Genomic DNA, 15080 nt, shown 5'->3' on the forward strand with positions numbered 1-15080 from the left:
TAAAATGATTTCACTTTCAATCTTATTAAAAGAGGAAATATAAGTATATTGCTTACTTTATTAGGATAATATCTGAAGCTAAAACAAAAAAAGGAGTAACATGTCTTGTATACAGGACACGTTCACTTAGTTCTTAGATGTATTTCAGATGCTCAAAAGAATGTGATTAAAAACCGTTATGAGAATCCTTTTACATTAAGGTTAATTATGATCAAGATTTGACAAGATACAAAGTACTACACTTTTTCAACATTACCCATTCAAAGGAAAAATAAGTATTCTTGAGGATCTTTGCCCTCGTTAAACAGACTCGTGTTCAATATCTTCAATAGAACATATTAAAAGCTTTAATTATATCTGAATTTAAGGGCTACATCAGCATAGTTTGCATCTTTCAGTGCAATAAGGCTTACGAACTAACTTGGAAAATATTGAACAACTGGCCCTGGCTAAACATGCGGACCAAATCTCTAACGTAAGATACCACATTGGCGCAGAAGTTTAATTGTTTGGGGGATAGCTTTTGGAAGTAACGAGACGCATGAAACGAAAATAATAAATCACATACAGTTTTCTCTTTTCTTCTAGAAAAGACTTCATCTGGCTGCATGATCCTCATATAATAGGGGAAGGGATGTGAGGAATGTTTTACATGCAAAAAAGAACTTATGCATGTTCCACCATTCTCAGTAGAATATATATAATTTATTAGGGGTGCAGAAAGCGAGCTCCCCTGATCGATATTGCTGAAGACAATACCACTGTCTCTCAGGCTTCTCGATCTTGAAATTTTCAATAAGATACCACATACGCTTCAGCTCGTTGGTGTACTCGCCAATGCTTACTAACCCTAATTCATGCGCGACTTTGGCGATCAGGATAGTATTCCGCCGAGATACAGCAGGGTAAAGTCCTTCATGAAATGACTTCATTGCATGTTTCACAACACCTTGTTTATCAATTAATCGCACTCTTTTATTGAAGAAATATGATGAAACGATAAGTGAATCATTGTAACTTCTGACTTGATAAGGTTCATATCCATGGCATGGTATCTCTGCTTCTACATTCCCTTCTGATGAGAATACCTGGATCTTCTTGGCTTTCTCATAGGTTACATAGATTCGATCATCACCGTCAACAGTGAGGACTCCCATTCCACCTTCTACAGCATCAAGAGTGTTAAATATTACATTCTTCTTTGTGTACTCTGGTGTGTACAGTGTGATGTTGTTTGAACCATCAAGTACAACACATCTATTATCAGATAGGAAATCTAATCCCTTAATGGTAACATCTTTGAGAACTGACTGCTGGTGGTCACCATCAGCAGAAATGATTTCTATACGTGTTAAACACCCCACTGCCATCATACCATCTGGTGCCCTCGCCATAGCATTTATGCTGTTTTCTATACGCAAAGCGAAATTATATCCAAGTGAATCACCAATGTTGCCTATTACTAGCTTGTCCTCTTTAACGCCTCTTTTAAACGTGATACTCTTCCCTTTCTTACTTGATTTCCTTGACTGTTCATAGTCAGGATCTTCTAGATTCAAGGTCTCCTGTAAGGCTTCACACAGAGTTTCATGTACAGCCAAACTATCTATATCGCATGGTACCTCTGACCTATTGGTTACCATGTCAGCAGCAGTTGTCAACTGACGGATATGCTGGAGTGCCGATTGCTTCATTGCCTCAAGTTCTTTCTCTACTCTTTCAGTCATATCCCTGGCTTCATTAAAGAGCTCCTTTTTGCTATCGGCCAACTGTTTGGCCAAGTCATCATATGCTTCTACGATTTTACCTTCACATTTCTTCTGAGCATTCTTCACACGTCTCTTCTCTTCATCAATGTAATCGACGTACTTCTGAAAGCGAGAATTTTTGCAGTCTACTTCAGATCTCAAGACTTTGATACTCTCGATGTGGTTGCTTTCATAGTCAGCTGATCCAATTATTTCATGACTTTCCCCTTTGTGATATTCAACGACACACTTGTAGCAAATGAATTTCCTACAGTTCAAGCAGAAGCACTCCTCGTCTTCTCCTGGGTGTTTCTTGCACATCTGGTACCTAACATTTTTAAACGCTAGAGCTGACGGTAGTGTACTGGCATCTTGTATGTCTGAGATCAGGGTTTCACCTTGGCAAACAATGCACCGGATGCTCAGGTTACTATCACGGTCTTCAATGAGTTTGTCTATGCAGGCATTACAGTAGATGTGAGAACAAGACAGGACCTTTGGGTCAGTGTAGGGAGTTCGACATGAAGGACATCTCGTACTCTGGATCATGCTATCCTTAAATCTCTCAGCCATGGTTGGAATTCTACGGGATTACAGATAGAGAGAAATAAAAGAAATATTTACGCATTGATTAAAGTGATATTGATTAGTGCACGACTGTAACGTAAACCGTAACGGAACAATCATCGATCATTATCATCGATCTTTCCTTTTTTGTAAGTCTATAACAAGTGGAATGCCACTGGTGGTCTCACCTGCATCACGCGATTCAATATAGCAGCAGTGCTGACTTTGAAAACTACTATAACTCGCACAAGATGTTCAGTGATACTTGATTACTCTTATTTCCATGTTTTATGAACAAGACCAATACACTTACAGAGATATGATGGTAATTCAACAAATACCCCCAATGTGGCCAAAGTTCATTGACCTTACATGACCTTTGACCTTGATCATGTGACCTGAAACTCGCACAGGATGTTCAGTGATACTTACTCTGATGTCCAATGTTCATGAGTCAGATCCATAAACTTTCAAAGTTATGATGGTAATTCAACAGATACCCCCAATTCGGCCAAAGTTCATTGACCCTAAATTAACTTTGACCTTGGTCATGTGACGTGAAACTCATGCAGGATGTTCAGTGATACTTGATTAATTTTATGTCCAAGTTTCATGAACTAGGTCCATATATTTTCGAAATTATGATGACATTTCAAAAACTTAACTTTAGGTTAAGATTTTGATGTTGATTCCCCCAACATGGTCTAAGTTCATTGACCCTAAGTGACCTTTGACCTTATTCATGTGACATGAAACTCAGGCAGGATGTTCAGTAATACTTGATTAACCACATGACCAAGTTTCATGAACTAGGTCCATATACTTTCTAAGTTATGCTGTCATTTCAAAAACTTAACCTTATGGTAAGATTTGATGTTGACACCGCCGCCGTCGGAAAAGCGGCGCCTATAGTGTCACTCTGCTATGCAGGTGAGACAAAAACCATTTATAGTATTAAGACTGATGTATATGAATAAATAACTGTTTATATGTCCTAATTTTATATATAGTTTGAGACGCATCAAGATTACATGGCATAAATTAGTATAATGATATACCGAATGACTAGCCAAATTCCAGCCCAAAACCGATAGATACCATCGAATCAAAGTCCAGCCTGTCATCGAGGTGATTTAGATTTCAGGTAAACATATCCCCAGTCTATTATAATCAGAAAAGTTTGGATAAACATTTGATATGAAACTACTGCATATTTTAGTGTATTTTCATTTGACCTCGAATGTTATGAAAGTTGTAACAATAAGAGTACGATCATCCAGCCTTTAAAATGATCTAGTATCTATAGTATGTATTGAATACATGTTAAATATTTTTGTGAGGATGATTTTAGATCTTTTAATTCAATTTTGTGTCAGAGTACATATATTGTAGACAGCTATTACTAATTCATCATAAATTGGAAGACCCGGGCGATCTTGCCTGCATTACATGATTCAATAAGCAGCCGTACTGACTTTAAAAACAGTTATTATGTTACCTGAAACTTGGGCAAGATGATCAGTGATATTTGATTATCCCTTTGTAGAAGTGCAATGAAATAGATTCATATACTTTCAAAGTTGTGGAGATTTAAATATTGATGACGCCACAGAAAATAAAGGGTTTATTCTTGTATTATGCAGTCGAGAAAAAAAAAACACGAGAAAAAATATCATCCTAACTTATTGGACTATTAGAAATCAGAAGTATGATTGTCTCTGAATAGCTTAAGTCACAGAGGTAGTGCTAGATGGATTATTATGTTACATTGAATCAATGAATATTACGATTAACTAGTTGCTGTCCTACCTGGTGAATTCAAACACAAAGGCCTTTTACAAAAACCTTGCTCAAACGACGTCAGAACGAGGAAACCATTAACACTAAAATTTTGTCGAAACACAAGTCCAGTCAAGTATGGGAGTGGCAAGACTTTCCTTGCATCGGATTAATGCCATTCATGAAATACGATGTAAGTAAAAAAAAATATATATACGACTTCCAAATCTTTCAAATTACAATTCTTGAAATACCGATCCAGCATGTTCAGGAAGCACAACGTTAATTGTCAGCTGAACTTGACTGAGTTTATGAATGATACTTATTTTAATATCTCATTCGGATGGGTTATGTGAAGGGTTTCATTGGTAAGCCAAAAGGGCAGTGGGCGTTTTCAACTGGGTCTATGCCATTGAGATATAAATTAGTATAAAATATCACTATGGTCTACGTTGACTTGGTAAAACATCTTTACCGACTTTAATACCATGAATTGATGTTCAGTTTATGTAGATTTTTTTATTGATAAGAGTAATTTTTAAAGTTTTCCTCACAAATGAAATTTACATACACATTATGGAGGTGGAGACGGATGGAACAACAAAAAACACGAAAAAGATGCATGGAAAGGGGGGCACCTTACAAGTGACGTCACAAAATCTTAAAATTCATGCTCACCCTCTCCGTTCTTTAATTTTATTATTAATTTGACATTATCAGAGGATAACGTGTCAGAGTAATTAAATTCATGCTTGATATTGTTACCATATTTTAGCCTGATTATTCGGATTGGGATTTAAATTCGTGATTCGTGTTCATGATGATAATTGTGGAAGGTTGCCAAACTTCACCAAATGGAAATTAGGAGGAGCAGATGTGAATAGATATTTTATTGATATTAAATATTGCTTGAATATTAAACGGAACAAAAAGAATTTCTTGAGTTCATGCCATTGTCTGGCGGAAGCCAAAAAATTTAGGGGGTGTCCACCTGAATTTTTGGGATGGACACAGGTAAAAAAATTGGACAAGCGCCCCGAAAAAGGTTATCAACCTAAATTTTAGGAGTTGCTAACCAAAAATTTTAGGGGGGACAACACACGTTTCAGGGGGGGGGGTCCACGTGAATTTAGGGGGGCGCAGGAAAAACAATTGACAAGCAAAAAAAAAAAAAAAGAATAAAAAAAAATTTAGGGGGGACCGTCCCCCACCTAAAATTTAGGTGGGGACACGTCCCCCCGTCCCCCCCCCCCCCCCCGCTTCCGCTGCCTATGGTTCATGCCACATACCGGTCAGAATTTGAGCTTATGCTGTGCTATATATGGTGTCGCCCACGTAAGTTTTCATCCGGCGTCCGTTTTACATCTTCAAACATTCATCGTATGATGTCCGTACGCGTCTGGCATCCATCGACTGGCCAAAATAAGAGTCCTGTACTTTGTCCTAAAAAACGAGTTACCTGGACTTATTTTAATTGTTTGTGATTTCCCTTTCTTTTGTTTTGAATAAAGGTGATATCAAAAATGTTTTCTTCCGTTTGGTTCACATAAAACAATCAGGTGGGAAGATTGAAACATTTGCATATTTTGAAAAAGCGTTGAATACATTAACCCTTGAGGGGTCTTAATCCACCCCCACTTCTTTTGACATATTTCATAACGTGCAAACAGTTAATATTCCTGTCGTTCCCTTCTTATTTAAACACGATTTGTTGTATTTTATACGATCGTTTCCACTTATTGATTCAATTGCTCGGACGAAAGATAGGGAGAGAGAGAATCACGATGTTTCCTTTATCTGTTTATTTATCATTTGAATGATTTTTATATCGATTCCAATATGGTTATTTTGGTGTCGTCATTTCGTGTCAAAAGGCATTCACGGAACATAAAACCCTTCGAAAACATATGGATATTCTTCTTTAACAGCAAATCTACAGAAGAAACACAAAGTTTGACTTCTTTGTCGAGTATGCGATACAATATGATGTTGTATGAAAGATGTGGTTTAAAAATAAAATCTCTTATTCTTGGGTAATATGATTAAGCCTGAAATACAGCCCACGTTATTTTCTCTTTCCTGCCGCTTATTTAGTGCCTATTGTAAGATCGAGCTTTTTTCGTCGATATGCATTTCTTCTTCTCTATCTTCTTCTTCGTCTTTTTCTTCTTTTCCTCCTCCACCTTCTTTTTCATTGTGTAAATAGTAAGATTTTTCCTTTTCATATCGTAATTCTCTCCATGTCGAGGAGCCCACTGGAAATAATCTTTCCAGCTTTTGAGTCCTATCTTGTGCAAGCCTGTTTTTTTAATGCTATACGGCACATACGTAAGTTATGGTGACTTGCCAAATGAAATCAATCAACATTAATTTGCGATGAATTTGTCTAGTATAAATCCGTAAAAGTATAGTCAGGGATAGGTTGGTACAGGCAAGATAGAATCTCTGTAAAAAAAATAAAATCTAAATAAAATTTCGTGGTATATGTCTGTACCACCAGCTTAAAGGACTAGTTGAGATTTCTTTCCTTTTTTTTATGTTTTATTAGTTTCAATACCGACACAGTGCACGGCTATTTTACCTGTTTTAAAGGAAATGAAAAAATCTCCACCAATTTTCGGAGGTTGCCAGTTACCGTGGACCATGTTATTCATTTTCATTACCATTATAACCATCGTCTTCTTCATCACAAACATTACATCATACGAATTCAAATTTGACGCCACATCGTTAATAAAAGATACCGGTGCAATAAAAGCTAACAAAGTAATAGCAAAAAGTTATCAAATATACATGTATATCATTATCTTAACCCTATTGTATATTTTTACATATGCGTGTAAGTTTTAAGGGTGTTTCTGAAAATGTTTTCCCTTTAAATCCCTAATAAAAACACTCAGTCGATTTCAAAGTTCATTTATGTATTGCCAGTTTTGTGTATTCATCGTTTTAATGAAATGAAACATGTTCATGACTTGGCCGTTATAATTATGCATCCCATAATAGTCACGATAGAAGCACATTCGCGAAGCCTGTCCACATATCACGACAGTATTTTGCATTTAGAAAAATAATTTGGAAATTTCTCTCAATTCTCTTTTTTTTTCTTTTGGCCTCCCTCTTGTCTTTTATCTTTTCCTTTATTATGTCCACCCCCTCCCACTCTCTCCCTCCCTCTCTCGACACCCCCCTCCCCCATCTCCTACCTCTCTCTATTTCTCTCTTGTTATTAGTACCAGTGGTGTTTTTATTTTTGTCTTATTTTTTCATGGGGGTATCGTATTACGCTGTAATTTCAAAATTACTACATGGCCATGGGAGGCGGGGGTGATGGGGGAGCTAAAGCGCCCCAAAGATTTTCCTTTCCGGTGCTGCGTGTATATTATTTTCCATAGGCAGCACCCCCAGAATCCTAGACGGTGTGACAAAATTGAGAAATGTAACCAAAATGACTTACATTTTTGACAGAAATCTTTTCTTTCTTTTTTTTGCGTGTCAGACGAAAATGACCTTGATTTTGGAATAAAACTTTTTTTTTTGGGGGGGGGGGCTAATTGCGTTCCAAGGGCCTTGTTTACCTACCCGTTATCTTTTCTCGTCTGAACATTTTGGAATTTCCATCGACTATCGATATTTTGACACACCACCCATATAACAATATGATAATCTTCTTTTTTTGCCCCCCCCGCCTCCAGCAGGCTACACTACATTTTGAGCAAATTCACAACAAAAAATTCATACAAATGACTTTCATTTTATTATAGTTTATTGTCATCATGTCCCCGTGATTGTAAAAAAATATTGTGATGAAATAATAGCTCATAACTCTAAATGGTAGCTTTGTACGATATTTTTCATTAAAAAAAAACTAACTTCGACCTCGTATCTTTCAAAAAGGAATATTACATTACCGTCACATGTCATTTTCTGACAGTAACCATAGTAACATGCCACTGCTGCTCAGCCAATCAAAGTCAAGTTTGCAACCGATGGCGTATTCAACAGTTAAGATCTAAACGACAACAATGTGGTGATGTTAGTTGACATTAGGTCATTGAGTATTTTACGCAATCACCATGCAGACGCTTTCTACAACACAGAGAATCTTTTGTCAAAAGCCCATCAATGACAAATCAGCCTTTGTCAAAAATCTGGGAATCAAAACAGCAGTGTCGTCCTGGACTCTGGACAAACCACATATTCCCAATTTTCGTCCGGCCCGAATCTTCGGACGATCTGTTGACCCAGTCCACCAACTTTCGACAATAAAACTTCTTAGCTGTCCATTGTCATTTTACTTGCATTTTTAAAGTAATTGGTGCGATATAGAACGTGCAGGAAGCATCTGCGTTATAATTGCGAAAATACGTTTTTTGCGATTAAAGCTCTCGATTCAAATTAGATTTGGATGAACATTGATCATTCCAAGAAAAGTCCGATGACATGACTTCGATTATTCTGAATCCAAACTAAATAAGCATCATATCCTGTCTAGCATTTGAAGAAAAAATGTTACAATGTATTCATTTCTGCAGTAAACAAAATGAAATATTAAAAAAGGGATATTTCATTATGCAAATGGCATCATAGATATTGGACGTAACCATTTGAGGTACTGAATGGCATTATCTTGAATATTTTCTTTGTAAGTTAGTTTTATTGTCTCACCTGCATAGCAGAGTGAGACTATAGGCGCCGCTTTTCCGACGGCGGCGGCGTCAACATCAAATCTTAACCTGAGGTTAAGTTTTTGAAATGACATCATAACTTAGAAAGTATATGGACCTAGTTCATGAAACTTGGCCATAAGGTTAATCAAGTATTATGAACATCCTATTTGAGTTTCATGTCACATGACCAAGGTCAAAGTTCATTTAGGGTCAATGAACTCAGACCATGTTGGAGGAATCAACATCGAAATCTTAACCTGAGGTTAAGTTTTTGAAATGTCATAACTTTGAAAGTTTATGGATCTGATTCATGATACATGGACATAATAGTAATCAAGCATCACTGAACATTTTGTGCAAGTTTCAGGTCTCATGATTAAGGTCAAAGGTCATTTAGGGTCACTGAACTTTGGCCGATTTGGGGGTATCTGTTGAATTACCATCATAACTTTGAAAGTTTATTGGTCTAATCGCTAGAGGGTATTCATTTGTCTCGCAATCTACTATGGTCAACAAGGAAATTCGTGATCACTCTCGCAAAAAGTGTTCACTGGCTTTCTAGGAAATTCGTGATCACTCTCGCAAAAAGAGGAATATTTTACAATTGCGCAAAAGAACCTATACATGTTCCACCATTCTCAGTAGAATATATATAATTTATTAGGGGTGCAGAAAGCGAGCTCTCCTGAGAGATACTGCTGAAGACAATACCACTGTCTCTCGGGCTTCTCGATCTTGCAATTTTCAACAAGGTACCGAATGCGCTTCAGCTCGTTGGTGTACTCACCAATGCTTACCAATCCTGATTCATGAGTGACTTTGGCGATCAGGATAGTATTCCGCTGAGATACAGCAGGGTAAAGTCCTTCATGACGTGATTTGTATGTATGTTTCACAACACCTTGTTTGTCAATTAATCGTAATGTGTTATAAAAGAACTGTGATGAAACGATCAGTGAATCGTTGTATATTCTGATTTGATGAGGTTCATATCCATGGCACGGTATCTCTGCTTCTACATTCCCTTCTGATGAGAATACCTGGATCTTCTTGGCTTTCCTGTAGCTTACATAGATCCGATCATCACTGTCAACAGTAAGGTCAGCAGATTCACCTTCATCAACACCAAGAGTATTGAATGCTAAGTTCATATTTGTGTACTCTGGTGTGTACAGTGCGATCTTGTTTGATCGATCAAGTACAACACATCTACCATCAGAGAAGAACTCTAATCCAGAAATGGTAACCTCTTTGAGAACCGACTGCTGGGGTTGACCATCAGCAGAAATGACATCTATGCCACCCGCCGAACTTCCCACTGCCATTCCCCCGTCTGGTGTACAAACCATTGTGTTCATGCTATTATTTCTGGGCAATACAATGTGAACTCCGGTTACATAGACAATCTTACCAAGTTCTAATGTATTATTTTCAACGTTCCTCTCAAAGCTGACATTTTTTATCTCTTTGCTCGATTTTCTTGGCTTCTCGTAGTCAGGACCTTTTTCATTGAGGACCTCGTTTAAGTCTTCACATAAAGTTTCATTTACAGCCAAAGAATCTATATCAAATGGTACCTTCGATCTATACATGACCATACCAGCTATGGTGTTTAAGTGAAAGAAGTGCTGTACTACAGATTTCTTCATTTCTTCCAGAGCTTTGTCGACACATTTAGCCTTATCATTGACTTCACCAATTAGTTTGTTTTTCTTCTCTGCCAAATGCAAGACCAAGTCGTCATGTGCTTCCGTGATTTTGTCTGCACACTGTTTCTGAGCTATCCTCACACGTACCCTCTCAACATCAATGAAATTAATATACTTCTGTAAGCAAGAACCCTTGTGGTCAACTTTGGACTTCAATTCTTTCATACGCTCTTCATGGCTGCGCTCGTAAGCATCTGGCCTGACGATCTGATGTCTTTCCCCCGCATGGTCAGCAACAACGCACCTGAAGCATACAAATTCTCTGCAGCTGGAACAGAAACACTCCTCGTCTTCTTTTGGGTGTTTCTTGCATTTCTGGAATTTATGCACTGGTACCTTCACTGATGAGATCTCACTCATGGCTATGACTTTATGTCTTTCAAAGTCTTTGCTTTGAGTGTGTTTTTTGTGACATGTGGTACAGAGGTACTTGCCACAGTCTTGGCAGTACACAACAGCATGTGGATTATCGTCGGATTTACAATTTGTGCAAGGCTGGTGTTGTTTCTTCATGTCCTCTATAAGATTCCTTAAAGCTAGATTTGTTGATAGCTTGCTGACATCTTGGTTTGGGACGTTGGTTTCAGTTCTGCAGACAGGGCATCGTATCCTCTGGTTATTTTCATGTGAAAATTTCAAGAGTTTGTCTAGACAGCCTTTGCAGTAGGTGTGAGAACATGGTAGGATCTTTGGATCAGTGTAGGTAGAGGCACAAATAGAACACTCCAGGCTCTGGGCAATGGTATATTCTAGGGCGGTAGCCATGGTTAGGAACTCTAAAAAGATATAAAGGAAAGACATAACCAAAACCATTTATATACTGTACAAATACAATAGTGTGGTCTTTCGTTCATTTGTGATAATAACGTAGATTTTCTCAGAAGAACAATTTAATATAGGGATCCTTATCTCATGCCCCCTGTCATGGTACTCTCATCAGTGTAAGCCTTCTAGTCATAATGAGAAAAGGGGTCACTAGTCATATGAACCATAAGTCATAATGCAAGACGAGGGTCACTATTCATAATTGACCATAAGGGTCTTTGATAATAAGGATTGCTGGTCATAATCAACAAGGAGGGTCAGTATTCGAGACGACTTGGTACACAAAAATAAGAACAGATACGCTTCTCTCTTTTCTGCCAGAAAAAAAAAATTCATCCCGTGGCATGATGATCCTCATCATATAAGGGGGTGTGGATCTGAGAAAAATATTGTATAAATAGTGATCCTTATGAATACTATGACTAGCGGTCCTTCTGACTAGTGAGTATTATGAATAGCGGGAGCCACTCTCATCATGTGCGTGTATGCATTGGGAGAGAAAAAAGAAAAAAAGGGGGGGGGGAGAAAAATAATGGTAAAGAGAGGAGGAAAAATAAGAGGGTATATGCGGGTGGGAGGATGTGCTATGTAGGGTGGGGTGTGTGCGTGGGGGGTAGGCTGTGTATACATACATGTGTGAAAGAGACAGAGAGAGGTGTCCATGGGGGTAAGTGAGGATGTGTGTTGTGCGTATATGTTTAATGCCTCCATGATGAGAAGTTACAGTGGTTAATGCAAGCCAATAAAGTTAATGCAATGTTAATGCAAGCCAATAAAACCAACATCTTAGAACGAAAGGCTGCATTTTTATACGATGAGCCGGTTTTTTCAAGGAATAACGAGTTAGCAAAGCGAGTGAGCAAGACATTTTCTTAAATTAATTATCGATTTCATCATGACATTGTTAGGTGATTTTTTTTTTAAATTGCTTCTCATGTGTGAGAAAATGAGGAATATAGTGTGCACCAATGCAGACAAAACAAGAGGTTCGACTCATGGATCTCTCAATTAACGTGATCTAATTTAATTGGAAGTGCATGCCGAAACTGCAAAAAAATCCAACATTTGTTTTAAAATTTCTTTCGATCCCCTTTTAGGAGCACGAAAATGTATTGTACATAATTTATATGTTACATATTAATGTTTCTGTTAAACAGTTTGCTTAGAATATCTCATGGAGCATGGCTGCTGTCAAGTGTCATGGTATCTTATCACCATTTAATTATGAATTTTAATCACGTTTTATTGTATTGTTTTTAATCAAATCAGACATTGAGATGTGGAATCAGAAAAGGACGGGTAAGTGTGTCCCACAACGTGACGATTGAAGGCAATGACATAGTGTAACGTGATTGATTAAAGCTAAAAAATTGTGGGGTTTTTATTCTTGAAAAGTTTTAAAGTCAGTCTGTACGTGTCATGGTAATATTTGAAATACTTGATTGTATTTTTTAAGACCGCTCACTAACAATTAGTACAGTTTAGATCTAGTAAGACTTGCATATCTAAATGTGAGCTTTTATGGAGAAATATCACATGCATCTAAATGTGTTTTGAAATCACTACTATTAAGTTACCCTTTCAGATGATTGTTCTCCATATATTTTATAATAGGGAGCGTGATAATAATTCAATTTTTTTTCAATACCTCTTCGGAAATGAAGAAAAATCAAGGAAGATTACAGAATAGGTCTAGGTGTTTATGTGCATCATCTTATTCATTACTTATTTTTGTAAAGTTTGTGGATTTGAAGATTTCCCTAGAATTTGCAGTAATTCAACTTTGAAGAACCACACTGCAAAATTAGTTAATCAGGACTAAATAAGCCTACCATTCTTTATTCCATTTAATTCTTGATTATGAATGACCCTCTCCTCGTTCCCGATTTATCTACTGTCCCTGTCCGAAAGAAAACGAATAAAAGAATGGAATAAATAAATGATTAAATGAATGAATGAATAAATTATGGGTTTTGAAAGGCAAATTCACCAGTTTTCTATAAGATCATGAAATACCGGGAAGAATCGGTCGCAATTAACATTACAAAGCCCACAATCCAACCCCTTGGCTGATATTATGTTTATGCTTCTTTACGTACAATATTCTTTCATTCCGATCCTAAATGACGTCTTAAGCGGTATCGGACCAGCACTGTTGATAAGTCACGTACTATTATTTTTCTTTTTCTTATGTTTATCCACTTTGCTCAGAATGCTTTATGAAACATGGCCGCTGTCAATAAGTGCCACGTTATCTAAATTATCGCATTATAAATCCCCATTAATCGTTTTATATTTATCAAATGGTAATGAGATCACAAGGGGACGGAGGAGTCTTGCTATTTTTAACAGATTACAAGATGTGAGGGACTAAAGTTATACCAACTTTTCCCCCAATCAGTTCCTCTTTTATCACGTTCTTTGTAAACAATTATGAACCACCTTTTCATATTAATTCATACATATTGTATGCATATTCCAACTCTTCCTCTAATCATTGAGTAGCTCCATACTCTAATGTTGATCTAATATGCACAAGCCAAAAGCGATGACGTGCTTTTTCAATAAAGTTACTCAGATTAGGACATATATTACTTTTGTTATTATGTTAATAGCAATAACTTGATGGAAAAGTAGGAGAAAAATCAAAATTTATGATGATTGATATTACTACAAATGCGTTAGTTGTCGCTATTACCTTACTAAGTGGCGAAATTCCCAATTTGGGCTTTAATTATTCTCAGCACTAGCGTACCTATGGTAAGCAGGGGGATGGCAGTCTGCCCCCCCCCCTGACGAGTTACAACCCATGCAAAGGACGTATCCCTGCCCCCTGACGAGCTTGAATACCTGTATTGCCCCCCTGAGCAGCTTGAAGACCTTTTTTTTTTGCTTGTCAAATTTTTTGGCGGACGGTTTTGCCCCCCCCCCCCTGTGGAATCTCAGTGATCTTATTTGATATGTAAAGAGCAACAAATGTTTTTACTATTTTCTGTTTAGTCAGACTTTAAACATCTTTTTATTTCTTTTATCTTTCGTTTTAAAACAAATATAATTGCCCACGCGAATAATTCATCAATATGTTGAATTATCTATATGCAAGAGACCATAGCCACCGAGCGCTGGGACATATTGCGTTTTCGAGAGAGAAACTTATTTTTTATGCATTTGTAGTTTTATTTATACAGGATAGCATTGTCAGTTCTGTAACTGCTTCCACAACGGCCCTGCCCGTTAGCGCTTTTCAAATATAATCAAGTGATCGGGTATTGAATTTGAACTTAAAATTGTGACGAATAAGTAATGGGGAGAGTTGTTCACAAGTGACATCACACATCTTTGTCGCATTGTCAATTTGCTATCTTCATAGCATTAGTGATCGCAATATTCAAATGCTCATAACTTTCTCATTATTTGTCCGATTTTTCTCAAACTTTCGTTGATCTGTTTCTTTGATTTTTCTGTTATCACACAAGCTATCTTGTTCCAATGGTTTCATTCTCCTTTAATGGAACATTTTTGATAACTTAGGATTATCAATATTTACGTATTTTGATAATGATTAAACAACTTCTACGAAGAGAAAAAGTCACTCACTGTACTCGTTTGGACGCAGGGTGTTTTGAAAGTAAAAATGTTCGATACGTTGTTAAGTGAGGTGCAAAAATTAAGCTACCCTATACTCGGTATATTTAATAAACTGACGTACAGATGAGGAACATGGGGCCACCCCCCCCCCCCAAAAAAAAGGGAAAATTGTTTCACGACCAAGAGAAATGGAG

The 15080-nt window shown here is 37.2% G+C and overlaps 2 protein-coding genes across 2 annotated transcripts; both read right to left on the bottom strand.

Moving 5' to 3' along the window:
• Positions 1 to 686: 686 nt before the first annotated feature.
• Positions 687 to 2321, bottom strand: LOC121406916 (tripartite motif-containing protein 2-like). The gene has a single exon (XM_041597789.1). It carries the CDS (start codon positions 2319 to 2321, stop codon positions 687 to 689), a length of 1635 nt encoding a protein of 544 aa, XP_041453723.1.
• A 7045-nt stretch (positions 2322 to 9366) lies between these two features.
• Positions 9367 to 11242, bottom strand: LOC121409578 (tripartite motif-containing protein 45-like). Its single transcript, XM_041601491.1, has one exon. The coding sequence runs from the start codon at positions 11236 to 11238 to the stop codon at positions 9403 to 9405; it is 1836 nt and encodes a 611-aa protein (XP_041457425.1). The 5' UTR covers positions 11239 to 11242; the 3' UTR covers positions 9367 to 9402.
• Between the last annotated feature and the right edge of the window lie 3838 nt (positions 11243 to 15080).

Source organism: Lytechinus variegatus, chromosome 2 (assembly GCF_018143015.1).
Source record: "Lytechinus variegatus isolate NC3 chromosome 2, Lvar_3.0, whole genome shotgun sequence".
Taxonomy (NCBI): Eukaryota; Metazoa; Echinodermata; class Echinoidea; order Temnopleuroida; family Toxopneustidae; genus Lytechinus; species Lytechinus variegatus.